The sequence below is a fragment of the Ornithodoros turicata genome, chromosome 1 (genome assembly GCF_037126465.1).
Source record: "Ornithodoros turicata isolate Travis chromosome 1, ASM3712646v1, whole genome shotgun sequence".
NCBI classification, from domain to species: domain Eukaryota; kingdom Metazoa; phylum Arthropoda; class Arachnida; order Ixodida; family Argasidae; genus Ornithodoros; species Ornithodoros turicata.
In genome coordinates this window covers 22,027,438-22,042,839 of record NC_088201.1, presented here as the reverse complement: position 1 = coordinate 22,042,839, position 15,402 = coordinate 22,027,438, and the positions used below count along the sequence as shown (strand labels likewise).

Sequence of the window (15,402 nt, the reverse complement as noted above, 5' to 3'; positions counted from 1 at the left end):
ATAGCGCCATTCCGAAATGACGTTTCGCTTTCGCGGCCTCGTGTGCTCTGAAGGTTATGACTCGCACACCATCTCTTCGCTTATTTCTTTGGCTGCTCGTCCGTGGCTGGTTCTTGGACGCGTACATCTCCGAGAACGGTCTTTATGCTCTTGATATATGAGCGTCCTCAATGCGTCCTTGCAAGTTGTTTGCAAGTTCCATACAAGTTTTGCAGAACGACGATATTGACATATACCACAAGCAGCAATGGGGTACAGAATCGCCTGTGCCGATGGAACACCCCTATCATCATCAATAAAAAAAATTGTTGTTGTACCACAGGATGACGGTTCCGAGTATAAGTTAACACAAAGACCATTTATATACTCAAGATTTTGATAAATATTTCGTGTCTGTACCAGAAACTCTAACAAAGTCGGCCTTTGGAAGCGAGAGGAGAATCGGAATCCCTCTCATTCAACGGGGCTAACGACGCACTTCCGAGTCATTAAATATGCACGAGACTAAAGCTAGGGCGGTCGCGAAACACCAGCTGCTTGAGAAGGTCCAGATGAGGTACCGCTGAAGGACACCTTCGCAAACGAATCCCGGCTCACTAACCTTAGTTTGCACGCCCATTTGCACAGGACGGGTGGTAAGCTCCGGAATGAAATGTCAGGGGCAGTCATGAATGAGTGAAGTTGCATCCATAGGAAGTCAGAGCTGCGGCAACGGCTGTCCGGTGGAAACTTTAGTAACGACAGGGAAAAGTGTAACGAGGTTGCAAATCACAAGGGGGATTTGATTATAAGTATGCACTTTTTCTCTTCTTCATAAATATACCGTTTTCAAATATCTCCATCTCAACAGTTGTACCTTATATCACTCAAGTCACCTGTTCACATAGCCTAAAATGTGTTAGTCTTGCGCGTGCACTGCATTTGAAATCGCGCTCAGGAAGTTGGAACTACTAATACACACACATACAGAGCTCTTGAAGACAAACCTAAGTGGCACAAACCAAAGTGGCATATTTGCAAACATAAGTCGTTGTCTGCGTGTTTATCGGGCGAACTTGCAGTGGTGCTCGACAACGCATTTATGCGAGCTAAACGCACAGATAACTCGTGGCAATTAAACTCAGTGCAACAAAATAAATCTAGCGACGAAAACCTGGGCTTCCGTGCTTTAGAATAGGCTATACCGATGTCAACATGGCAGTCCCAGGAGAGTTGTGTGCAGGTACCGCTAGGGGAGCTATCAGAGTAGACACGGAAACGATGTCCCGTATGGATACTCATTGGCAGTGCCCCTAGCGGTTCCTGCACACAGCTCTCCTGCGACCGCCATGCTGTCATCGGTATAGCCTATTCTAATTCAAGGAAGCCCGAGTTTTTGTCGCTAGATTTATTTTGTTACACTGAGTTTAATTGTCACGATTTTTCTGTCAGTTTAGCTCGCATAAATGCGCCCTCTTGCACCACCGGAAGTTCGTCTGATAAACAGGAAACGAGTTATGTTTGCAAATGACACTTAGGTTTATCTGCACACACCCTCTATATGGTATTGTTAGGGAGGGATCAAAGGAACGACGACATTTATTTGGCGGCTGGAATGGACTATTGAAAATATGCGCTCGACGAAGGAGATGATGACGATGACGATTCGGCCACACAGTATCTCTAAATAAATGACTACAATCTGTTGGGGTCATCACCGCCGTTAAGAACGACATATTTTCTTGGAAGAACCAAATACACGCTGTTGTTTGCGCTGTTCATACTAGTAATTTGCCCTACACTGCTGTTTAATGCGCGCCTAGCAACAATAATTTCGAACGCTTAGAACATCTGTTGCTATCGTCCAGGTGCTAAATCCATCTGCTACAAAGTATCAGTCCATCAATTACACAAGATGGGCGTGGAATCCTCCGCCAACGGCTAAATGACGTTCGGCGCGCTCGTAGCGCTAGCAACGCTATCGCCATCTACGGTTGCCCCTTCCACAGCTTTACGTCGACCACAATTCCAGCGGTTTCCTCCCTATGTCCCTCCAGTATCTACGATTAGTGCCCAGGGATCATAGCCTGGTGCCTGTATGCGGCAGCAAAGCTCGCAGGAAACGCGAGCTATTGTTCGCTCGAAAACGTCATTCTTTGTCCGATGACTGCGAATTAAGCCCAGGTTACCATTAACGATTATGATGATTGGGATTTTTTTGGCGCAGCGACAACGAAGGTCATAATGCGCCAAAGGTTACCATTAACCTTATCAAGTATGATTTAACGTGCCACCGTTACGATTCATCAATTCGCGCTCCATTCAACAACGTGTACGACCCACGACAACAAAAGCATGGTCAAAAACAAAACAAAAAGCAAAAACAAGATCGCGGTTTGAAACCCGGCCGAGGACGGTAGCAATGTGGGGGAGGTAAACATTGCTTCCAGCACCGTGTGTAGGAGATTTCCGGCGCACGTCAAAAGAACCCCAGGTGGTCGAAGTTATCCGCAGTTCTATACCATGCGGCACGTGCAGCATGTCACCGCACACTCCCAATTGTTATTATTATTATAAAAAGCATGGAGTAGTGATTCCGTGCCACTACATCCAACGCGCCGTTACGTCCATCGTGCTCTTAGATTCAAAAACGAGTCGTTACATCCACCCTGCTGTTACATCCAACGGAAAACCATACACAACGAGCACGTAGGAAAGTGTGGGACTGTGGTTCCAATGCCAGTGCAAAGAACGCAGGTGTCGCTGAATATAGACGCCTGTGTCAAACCTAGATGCTAACGCGGTACCTCACGGGTACATTCTTTGAATAGGAAAAAAACTAACTAAATAAAAAGAAGTGACCTGTAATACGGATTGACATTGATTGGTTCATAGACAGCTGCTATATTGGTACAACCACAAAACGATGGTCCTTAAGGTATGAGGCATGTTACTGAGATCCCTATTTCTCCCTATTATTTTTTTCGTCAACATCAACAGAGTTATAAGCAGTGCGCATGTGTGGAGCAACGCGCATATTAATAAAATGTTAGGTGTACAGCAGATGGTTTTTTGTATTGTCAACGGACGGCACTTTGAAAATAGAGAACACACACACACACACACAAATAGAGATACGATGAGAGAAACTAGCAATGCTGCGTCTGCGTTCCGGGAAGTTATCTTTGTCGCTGCTTTGTTGTCACTTTTATCGTTGGCTGCCTTCGCGCCAAAGCCGTGTTGCTGCTTTGTTACTCATGCCCAGTCCGGCCGTGCTGCCAGGAGGTTTTGCATGGGTTTTCCCCGACGATCATATGCCGGTACGGTTTCCTTGGAAGTCGGCCTAGGACGCGCGCTGTTGCGTTGGTCGTGACGAGCGGCCCGCCCTCAGCGAGGCCAACTACGTACGGCAAGCAGAATATGACACACACGACCAGCGGCTTTTTCACCTAATGCGCAACTATATTATTTCGTGACTTATTTTGAGATTTGAGGATTTCAACTTGTGGACCAACCTCGTAATTTAGAACCTGACCTAATTTATTCTCTCAGGACAGCAACTCTGTCCGCTACTTGTGAACAAATCAAATCATAAAACAGCGTAATTTGACGGACTCTCACGAAAACAAAAATCATCACTTTTATCACATCACATCACATCACGAAAACAAACAAACAAAAACATTCCGAGGATACGCCGCGAATTATGTGTTACGGAGTGGCTGATTCCAAAACTACATCGATGCCATATTAGTTAGGACACGACCGACATATCCTGAAGCCGCTTATCCATCGAGCATTTACATGCAAAAGATCACTAAGTCCACCGTGCGGTTACATCCAACGCGTCGGTACATCCATACCATGCCGTTATAGCCAACGAGCCGTTGCATCCAATGCGCCGTTACGTCCACCGATGGATGTAACGGCGCGTTGGATGTAACGTCTCGTTGGACGTAGCGACCCCAGACCTGGAGTAGTTCCACCATTTGTGGAAAAACCATCAATATTTTTACTTTATTCATCTATCCACACAAGAAAAGGAAGATCTGACACAGATTTGTTTAACGCCAGTGTGTTCGGTATGCTTGTATTTTGATGTAGGCATCGTACGGATTTATAATCTCAAGAGCTGAACTCAAGCCTTCAATTTACAACGGTTATCCCTACCAATGAAGGGCTTCGGCAGCGAGCGCACTTGCGTTACTTTTCAAAGCATAAGGGCCACAGGAACAACAACAACAATCGATGAGAAAATACTGTATTTTACTCTACATATTGCCTCTTCGAGGCCACCTTCGACCAGGACGTCCTATATATACCTTTTTTGTGCGATCAAAAACAGTTTCCTACATGTACTCGTGGCTGTGAAAAGCAAAGGTACATGATCTTGTGGCTATGTAACAGAAGGGAAGTGCCCGAAAGCCTCTTACCGAATATAAGGTTATTCCGCAAAAAGAAGGAAGAGACCGAGAAAATGTTGCGGTGCAAGTAGGAAACAGCTTCTTTTTTACCTGAAACAAAAGATAAAAGGCGGTCAGCAGCGGTTTCTTCATTTGGAAACCTACTTCTATTGTGATTGAAATATACAGACGCCCATTTAATTTGCCCCATAATGTTAGGAAACTGCATTTACGGTGCATTGTGCGTGCTCTGTCTGATCTGAGTACCGCGCTTTGTGTACAATGCAGCGTACGTGAAGGAAAAGAAAAACAGAACAATGTCCAGTTTTTGCCAAAACAATTGCGCTAGTGAGCGTTGTGAAACCGCGTCCAATTGGACACTGTGCTTCACAGTGGCCTCCATGTCGATGCAACTGGCTGCTGTTGGAGACGCAAAGAAAACCAAGCACACAATTTGCTTTGTAGCTTTCGTCTTTGGTTAACGTCAAGTACATGCGCTCAAAGTCTATGTAACGAAACAACCAACGAAGACCACCTTTATGTGTGAAAAACGCTGATAAATTAAGAACGGTTCGTCAACCTGAGACATTAAAACGCACCGTTGTGCAGAAGACCAGCTATAGAATGCGCCCAGCTATAGAAACGCGAACAGAAGGTAAAAGCACTAATTTACCTTTTGTGCTTCTTTTTCTTATCTTTATATTGATGACGACGGGTTAACATATGCCGTCATTTAACATACACATTTCTCAACATTGATATCCAAAGGCTACGAGGCCTACTCAGCACATAGTCAGCTGCAAGGCAGTCTACCTACAAACTGATACGAAGGCAGAAAAATAGGCGATGTCAAGTTGCCGGTGGTGAGTAAATCAAAGAGTGATGTTAAACGGTAGGAGCAACTTATTTATTTACACATGGTAACGAGACTTTCGTACACGAGACTGCACTTCTTCAGAAACCAAGTCAACGCTCGTAAGGTGCACATACCGGTAATTACATCACATAAACGTCTGCGCGAATGATAACAGTTGACGTAAAATGGGAAAGAGAATAAAAAAAAATGGAGACATAAAATTGAACATGAAAGTAGCAGACTCGACGCCTAGATTATGAAAGCAGTAATGAAATCGCAATGGCAATCATCTGATAATTTACCGATTAATGTTAACTTCTATATTCACCAACTCACGCGGCGTCATGCATTACCAATAGACCTCTCCTTGTTTGTAAACAAAAGATGCCATAGTGTTCGACAGCGCCACAAATTTGGCAGCGTTAAACTACGCTCAACGCTACACTTTTAAGAAAAAGGGTGTTCTTTAACTCCTCTCCTTGCCACATATATAACACCCTTTTGGAGAGTACAATTACGCTCAAAAGGGTGTCTCCTCACTCCCTCAAGGGCGTAGCATAACACCTTATACCTGCCGGGAAGTAATATTACTCTCCAGTAGGGACAAAGGTGTTATGCTACTCCCTTGAGGGAGTGAGGAGACACCCTTTTGAGCGTAATTGTACTCTCCAAAAGGGTGTTATATATGTGGCAAAAAAGGAGTTAAAGTACACCATTTTTTTAAGAGTGTACACTGTAAAGTTTTTCACACCTTTAAAGGTGTGCGCTATGAACGTAACGTAACGTTGCGTAACATTGCATCTTCAGGATGATATTTTACAAAATTTGGAAAGCATTCCTAAAGATCAAGTGTTAGTGCAAATCTTTCTTTCATTATGTCTTGGATATCGTAGGTACGAGCTAATGCATATATGCATCGCTATCGATAATGGAGCACGCGCAAGTGTCTACAATACTGTTGAACAATGTTGAGATGTTGCAAGACTGAATTTTTGGAGGACAGACAACACTCGAGTAAAGAAAATTTGTGCGAAACCGTGCTCCATTATGATGTTACCAAAATTACACCTAAAAAGGCGTGCGCCATGCACGTTGTTACACCTTTAAAGGTGTGAAAAGATTTAGAGTGTAGGGGCGAACAAGTTCGCGCCCGAAAGAGTCTTGAGGGGATTACGATGGTCCCTGAAAGGGACACAACCTTCGGTCCTACTTTTCTTTCGATAACAGCGAATAGCAACGAACAAGTGCCCATTCGTGGAACCCAGCCCTCACCTTCCAATTTGTTTCGGTTTCAGTCTGTCTACCAACATCATCATGACGTTTATCAGGCACAGGTCTATTAGCTAAGAAAATGAAGAGTCAGACATTATACAGGGAGTTCAAAATTAAGTTTTCACTAGCACATTATAAATAGGCGAACAAAAGAAAACTGGTGCTACTTTTTCTGTTCCTTGAGTAAGAAACAGGTGCTACATAATTAGCAGCACCTGTTTCTTACACAAGTAGCGTAAAGTTATCATCCGGTTTCCTGTAATCGCTGTGTTTGCGCAGCGCTCGTGAAAGCTTAATTTTGAACACCCTGTATAGTCATACACATGAGCAACCCGCGTACGCGTCTGTAGGTCCGGCGCTAATCATTCTCAAGCCTTGCAACGCTAAGGACCAGAAGTCGCCCCAAGAATATTCAACGGCAGTCTTCCGCGATATATAGAAAATGCAACCGTTCTTCGAATAAGGTTTGGAACAGCCGGACCTAAACCTCGAATCGCGGGCCCGTTACGCGGCACGACACGATGCTGCTACGCGTTGAGCTTCCCGCCCAAACCCAATGGGGTCGTTACGCAATGAAATGTCCAAGGGCGGCTGGAAAGAGGCAGCAGGTGACTTCGGCATCGCTTCCTCCTTTCGTCGGCAAGTATGTTAATGAGCGTGGGTAAATGAATCTCTCTCAAGGACGCTCTTTCTATTCCGCCATTCACGGCGCAAGCAATAAACAGCAAAAAATAAAAATAAAAAAACAAATAAAAACTCGTGACAGCAGTCACAGCTATTTATATCAGCGATGCACTTGCCAACACCCCGTTTTCATTCATGACACAGAGCGTCTTCTACTTACAATCCACGCAGGTTGGCACAGACTAGAGCGCGTAGGCGCTCGGAGATGTCGAAATTCTTTCATACGGAAGTGTAACAAAGACTCGTTCGTGGATCTTCGAGGAAGCCCTTACTCATAGAGATTGACTTGGCATCATTGCGACAGTCGGTAACGAGGTATTGCTACTAGTACACGAGACAAGACGTTTTCTTCGCGCAAAGGTAAACATTATGTTTTCGAGAAAAGTTGGGAAAGTAAGCTGTTGGTGGGCACTGACAATAAATATATAAATAAACTGTGATTCGTATGCGGAAGAAATAGAGAAGCACTGCATGAAGGAGCGCATGCGAGGATGTGTACGTATGATATGAACTAAATTGACCAGCAATTGCGGGTTTGCATTGACTTCCCGAAATTGTGATAGCTGACCCTCTTAAGAATCCCGTCAAAGATAGTTCTGCACAGAGCAGATATATCGGTCCTTGGCCACACAATGTCTCTGAGCTTATCACAACATATCATGCAGTGTGGACCCTTTGTACCCCTACAGTACATACGGACATCCCTGGCCTAGCAAAGAAGAGTAACGTGCCCCCTATCATCGCGCACCAACTTGTTCTGGAACATTTAGACACTGCACACCACCAACGAAGGGAAGTGTACACTGACGGATCTGTGGTACCAGGCAGTTCAACGGCCGCATTCTACTTGCCGAGTTATAACATCCAGCAAGGATTTAAGCTTCCTCATGAAACATCCTCCACAGAGGCAGAGCTCTACGCCATCTGCGCAGCATTGTCATACATATCGCGTTCATTAGCGGACAACTGGACGATCCTGACTGTCATCATTACAGATGATAGCCTCATATACTGTGCTAATATGATTAACGACATCTGCACAAGGATCACAAAGCGCTACAATGAATTACTCGCCTCAGGCCACAGTGTCTGGTTCCAGTGGGTGCCAGGCCATATTGGCCTGCACGGGAACACATATGTTGACGACGTTGCGCGCCGCGCTCATGAGGAAGGTGAGGTAATTGCATCAGTACCGATGTCGTCGTCCGCCAGCAGAATTCAGGTGCGGCGGCTCTGCGTCCGCACCACACTACACTTCATAGAGAATGCTGTGCCTGAAAACACATTCCATGGAAGCAGATGGATGGATTCCATGGATGGAAGCAGACACAGCGCATCTACTACTGCACTGCAGACGTTACGACACTGCCCGTGACACAACTCAAAGGACGCCTCACTGCTCTGGGACCCCCACACATAGACCTTTCTGTACTACTTGGCCCTGTGCGACACTCCCGTCAGTGGTGCGTCACTCGAGCTTTGCTCGACTTCCTCCAGACGACAGACATCATGAACAAATTATGAGTTGACCTTTCATGTCATCTACACCTCACCCCACCCTCGTCATCTTATATTTGGTTTTGCTTCATCATATTTTTGTTTTAGGAATAGCAAGCCGACCTTCTGTCAGGCTGACCTTTCCGAAATAAACGTAATCCCCCCATGCAGTGTGAATAGCTCAGAGACATTGTGCGTCCGTCCAAAGACCGACGCCAGCGCAATCCCGCGCGAAATATATCCTTCACCGGCGCAGACGCAAAGCGCATGCTTGCAACATCCATGCACCATCGCCTCACCAAAAGCTAAGGACGCGAGTGTGACGCCGTCGAAACGGCTATTTCACACAATCGACCCTAATCTTTCATAGAGATTAACCACGGATGCCCCGATCACTAGATGCGCTATACTTCACACGTTCAGACAATGTCCCACTCGCAAATGCATTTCGTCATTAAATTGCTGCTGCAACCTCAACAATGCGCTCAACTTGTGGCGTGAGAGGAGATCCGCATCATATTCGGACAGAATGACATAGCTTTCGTAGAGACGCTTCAAAGGACCCTGGACAGAATCGATAGAAAACCTTTTGACGTCGCGAAAGTGTTGAGTGATGCGCCTGCTCTCTGCTCTGCGACAGACCGCACAACGTTCACGCGTATCTTTTCTTCAGGTCACAGAGGAGGAGACATCATTTTAAAATCTTATTAGCCACGTACTTTTACGTAATCGCTCTGGGGTAGCTGGTCTTACGTAAGTGAGACCGGCCATTAAGTGGGGCCTACTTCTCCTTATTTTTCTCTACTACCACCGTCATCATCACCAAGGACCGATACTTAGAACTTCCCTGTAGGGCTGGTCAATCACGTTCGACCTGGAAGAGCGCTTCTACTGTGCATTGCATCATACCAGTTTTCGACAACAGTTCTCGTTTGTGTTCGATAGTGAAAGCCACGGTTGCAAACGAATTCAGTCTAGGGACTGAGAACGGCACTTAGTACGGAACAGACATCGAACAACGCTGGCATCGTAGAAACCGATGAGTTAGTGCCGCGTTGTTAGTCGTCGATCACGTTCGAAGAAAGCAGGATTACAGAGTCAGCAGAAACACAGACTCCCTTTATTGTCAGCTTGTTTTCTGAAAGAGAAAAAGAAGAAAAAAAAAAGAAAAACACTCGGATGTATTGAGCGTCCATGCTTCCGGGTGCGACCACCCACGAAGACTGATGAACCGAGACAAGGACAAATATTTATACATTTCTGGGCCATACACCCAGGCTTTTACGTATCTTATCTAGCTCTTTTTCTGTGACAAAGACAGACTCCGTGCTGATGCAACTATATCAGTCCCACTGATATAGCGACCGCATCCACCAGCTCTCTTCTTAATCATATCAGGTGCTGTGTGTAAGATTTGACAATCTTAATTGTATTGAGCTTCTTGGAACGGACAGGAAGGAACCTTCGACATTATATCGGCCTTCAAAGAGCACCCTATCAAAGCAGTTTGGAAAGGAAGGCCCTGCATCCGATGGCGTAGGTTTCGCCGCCACCTCCGGCAGCTGTGCAGTGCAACACGGAAAGCCACTGATCAAGGGAACACAGTTGCATCACGACCGCCCACCTTCATATATATATATTTTTTTAAGATCACGAAAGAAAAGAGAGGTAATCACCCACATTCGTGGTCAACCGTCACATATCCCTGCAAGATATGGTCCGCGCATTCTGATCGTGGATTTACTACAGCAAACTGATTGCTTAGCAGTCTCCAACGCACGTTAATGCACGTTTAAGTACGTATTTAAAAAGAGAAACAAACAGTGTACGGTTGCCGCGCAACACGCAAACCACACCAGCAATTACGCTTTTGAAGCCTGCAAAGTGAATACCACACGTGCTAAGCTATGGAAGACGTAATCCACGTATAAAACCACGCATTGTCCGGAGAGGAGATGAGCCGCATTAACGACGTAATTAGATCCAACGTCATAATATAGAGGGTAGTGTTGTTGGCCGAATTCTACATTTCGTAGAACACTCGATCGAAACCAAGCCAGGGACAATGACGTCATTGTCTACCGCGCATACTTGCTATCTACTCGGCGAAGTTCTCGTCGTGCAGCGCGGTTGCGAAACTTACGCACATGCGAAATAGGGTCACTTCCCAGCCTTCCGTCAGCGCTTTCTAAAAGCCTGTGCTACGTCAATAACTCGGAACAGCGATCAATCCGTTCCCAGGATATCACTTCCCGTAAGCGCACTTCGGGAACAAAAGACATATGTGCTTCGCCAAATTTCTCCTTTCTTTTTTCGAGTCATCGCTGCCCTGGATACTCTTAAAAAGCCATTCAATTACGGGTAACCCACTAAAACAGCCTCCGTTACTCCTGACGAACTGAAATTGCTGCGTGGCAAGAAATTAAAAACACTGTGAAAGCTAGATCGATTGGCGATATCTACTCATTTGCGCCAGGAGTGACTTTTCAAATCGAATAGTATACCATGTATCGATGATGATCGTGTGAGGTGTTCCACTTGCAACTAAGCATATGCGGAGCTCTGAATGAGGTTGTATTTGTATTTATTTCATTCCACTAGGAAATGAGGTTGAGGCACAAAAAGGCATAATCCCTGAGGAATTATGCCGGATAATTATAAATGAGGGTTATTTGTATCGATGTGACCTGCATTTCAAGTTTTACAGCAAATGGGGAAATAGAGGCGTCCAAAATCGGCACAGTGAATGCCGAAAGTCATCAGGCTCTCACATCACTGCAAGCGTCTCCGTCGGTGAGGCAGCGCAGGACAGGACACATGCTTACGAGGACCAATGGAAATGGCCGTAGCTCTCGGTCCTCGATGTCAGAACTTGACGCGTACGTGTATTGAAAGACCCGTTGCCTCGGTGTTCTGGCGTGTAGTACCACGCGTTCATGACGTAATGTACCACATATACCAAAGTGTCTCAACCCCTTTATGTCAATTTTGTAAGAGACGGATTATGGTAAGTGCAATGCGCGCGTGTCTAGCGACTATACTGTCCGCCATCCCCAGGCGAGGTAATGATGATCAAAGCTGGCGAGCAAAGGACATTAAAGAATTGAAAGCACAATCGGGGGACCGGTCTATATCAAGACGCCGGTAACTTAATTTATGCCGTTTAGCCGTTTACGAAATTTGCAAGATTACTACCTCACTGACAGTACCTAGCTAGCTGCCGTTGGAATAAACCGAACCTGTAATTTGGTTTCACTCCAGCAAGGTACCTGCAGTCACAATTCAATTCAAAACATATTGCAGGTGGTGTTCCACTGTCAACAACTCAAAGAAGTATATTGCAGGCAACGTGATATACGAATTAGTGACGACTGAAGATGAAAACATTCGTACTCAGTTGTCAGCTGCAGTCAACGTGAATAAGGAAGTGTAGGCACAAGGAAGCATCTGTCATCACAAGCAAACACCCCCACTTTCATTGCAACGACACATATTCGTGGTCACGGGGAAAATAATGGAAACTTTCCTGCGAAAGAAGTTTCCTATGATATGCTGGTCTGTCCCCTGTAGTAAAGTGTAACATGCATAACAATCATTAGAGCTGAACTCTGTACTTATTAGTCCGGCTAATCGGGAAAACCGTTCTACGCTCATTTATGCAGGAAGATGTTATGTACAAGGTTTAAAAGGATGCTTTTAGTCGATGAAAGGATACTGAAGCACATATTTACGTTTCGATGCCCGTCAACGCGAAGCCAATTACTGCTGTTCGAATCGCTATGGTCCTTACCAAACTAGCAAAGGCAATTACTGCCTTAGCGTTTTACCTCGATGCTTCTCACTTGAATGTTATCACAAGAAATGATGTAAATGGAAATCGCTACTGAGAAATGCCAGAATTTTCCAGTTCCAGCGAAAAGTCCAACATTTTTTCAACCTGTTTTTGCTATATACGCGAGCCACAAATAACCCACGTACACGCGCTACAGCTTTGGATCTCATATGTATCAAGGTCTCCGTCACTTTTGGGAGTTTCTGTCATCAACCGGCCGGTACGTCTCTCCACCATGCTTTGATCACCTGAACTGCCATCTCCATCATCATCTTTCATTATCTACAATAGACCTCTCCCTGTTTGTAAACAAATGACGTTATAGTGTTCGACAGCGCAATCAGTTTTGTAGAGTTGAACTATGCTCGAAGCTAGGGGCGAACAAGGTCGCTCCCGAAAGCCATGGTCTTGAGGGAATTACGATGGAACCCAGCCCTCCCCTTCCGATTTGTTTCGGTTTCAGTCAGTCTACCAACGTCATGATGACGTTTCTCGGGAAGAGGTTTTAGTCACGACGAAGTCAGACTGGCTACCACAGATGACGGACCGCTTAGCCATAGTTAGTTGAAAAAAAAGAAGGAAGAAAATCCAGTAGTTGGGGTGGGGGGGAACACTTGTCACATACGAAGGACCAGAAAGTGTCACAAAATGTCAATCAGATGCGTTTCTTCAAGGAAACGCAGGGGAGCTTTCAATGCCGAAGCACGACATGCTTGCACGACGCATCATGATCCTTCTTACTGACGGCTATAGAAACACCTGCTTTGCTATAGACAGCCTCAATTGACATAGTATGTTTAACGTATTGTCAATACATGATTGTCCGAGTATTGTATCACTTCACGAAGCCTTCCGTTGACGGCGGAATTTTTCCAAAGCGTGACGTCAGCGGTTGCAGTCATGCATCCGTCACTCTGTTTCTGTATTGGATATTGTGTGACATACGAGTATGTTCTGAACAACAATGCAGTATGCAATTACATTTTGTACACCTACAGCTGTGTCGCCAGCTCTTCTAGTAGCCTGATATCAGCAATCAGTAAACTCTGCGCTGCCAGCATAAAATCATAGAAGATCCAATATGCCTATATTCGCTCACGGCATTCCGCACACAAGTAAGAGCGTGCTGAAATTCTAAAGTTACCAGACGTCTCGAATTATGTGCGACAAGCCTCGCTTTTTCAGTTGTCCCGCTGTCCCGCCACCCTTCCTGTGGGACTGCGTTCTGTCCCGCTTCGGCCGCAACAGACTCCGAATGGTGAAACAATGCTCCCGACGATTAAAAAAGTGTAGAATTGGGCTTGCTGATACTGGTTCATATTAGAATCGGTAAAAGAGCACGGCAAAAGAGAATGACACACACACACAAGCGCTTGTGTGTGTGTCGTTGTCCCTTTTACCTTACGCTTTTAAATATTTTAATATGTCCGAATGACAGGTTCGCCTAAACAGATGAAGCGCTTTCGACTTCGACGTGGCTCTCTCCCGGCTCGCATCTTTCCTCGACCTAGCCAATGGAACTGCTTATCGTGTTGACGAAGTAGCCATTCCCACAGTAGCAAGCCTCTAGTATGGCTAACCTCTCCCTTTGCTTTTTTTTTACCATTAAACATATCCCCCCCCCCCTCCAGACAAAACTTTGGCGAACCTCAACCTTGCTTGCGTATGGTTTGCTCATTTTGCTGGGAATAGCAAGCCGTCGCAGCGCAGGCTAACCTTTCCCTACTAACGAAAGGAAAGTTAGGTAGCAAGCGAGCTGGTGGTGACGATCCATGACTTGAAAACCCGAGACGAGGTAGGGACGAAAACAGACATACACAAACACTGTCTCAAACTCAGCATCTTTTCCTACTGTTCTTTTATAATGAACAAATATCCCCCCCCCCCCCGCCTACGTGGGAGATCGTCGCGGCCGTGACTGTAATAATGAACGGAAGTGCAAGTTCAGGCGAAAAGTTGGGGTCGACAGCTTCTTTCTCTTCATACCACCGAGTAGGAAGACACACGAAATCATGGATTGAGAAGCTACTCGTCAAAAAGAACTCGTTACAAGTTAAGTTACCGTGTGCAAAATGTAACTAAGTGAATAACGAAGTTCTTCAGCCTGAAATGTAACTCGCAGTTACTGAGCTACTTAAAAAAAACGAACGAGTTACTTCCAAGTTACATCGGACACAAAACAGCATTACGCAGGTGCAGCGCGCGTGAGCAGTTGAGTTAGACCTTGAGTTGCCTGCGGAGGAGTGCAACGCGCTTAGACACGTTTTCGTTTATGTCCAACAATAGACCTCTCTCTGTTTGTAAATAAATGACGTCATAGTGTTCGACAGCGCCACAAATTTGGTAGAATTGAACCACGCTCGAAGCTAGAGGTGGACAAGGTCGCGCCCGAAAGTCACGGTCTTGAGGAGATTACGATATGGTCCCTGAAAGGAACGCGACCCTCGGTCCTGCTTTTCTTTCAGTGGGAGGCAGCGAACAAGTGCCCGTTCGTGGAACCCAGCCCTCTCCTTCCTATTTGTTTCGGTTTCAGTCTGTCTACCAATGTCATGATGACGTTTCTCTGGTAGAGGTCTATTCGAACGCTTTGCATCTTGCTCCCAGTGGGCGCACAATGGTTCAGCTTTATTTCAATGGCAGCGGTTCTTACTTCCTCAATAAAATACTGTCATTGATTGAATATCACGTTTTATGGCAAAAAATGCCATGAAGGAACCGGAGAGAAAGCAAGAAAATATGTGGACATGAGTGAAAAGCGAGTTACAAGTAACTTGGAACTTAACTGAAGTTACTTTGGCAAAGTTACCTGAAAAAGGAACGAGTTCCTCTGAAAGTTACCACGGCGCAAAAGTACCGAGTTAAGTTACAAGTTATCAAAA

At 45.4% G+C, this 15,402-nt stretch overlaps 1 protein-coding gene across 3 annotated transcripts in view; it reads right to left on the bottom strand.

Annotated features, from left to right (window-relative positions):
• Positions 1–15,402, bottom strand: part of LOC135377631 (Krueppel-like factor luna) — a 199,729-nt gene that overhangs the window by 113,439 nt on the left and 70,888 nt on the right. Inside the window, exon 2 of one of the 3 annotated variants that reach the window (XM_064610196.1) lies at positions 4,413–4,493. The exons of the other annotated variants lie outside the window; for them this stretch is intronic. Within the exon in view, the coding sequence (XP_064466266.1) occupies positions 4,413–4,493 (81 nt within the window). The remainder of the gene's footprint in view (positions 1–4,412; positions 4,494–15,402) is intronic. 3 annotated transcript variants of the gene reach the window in all.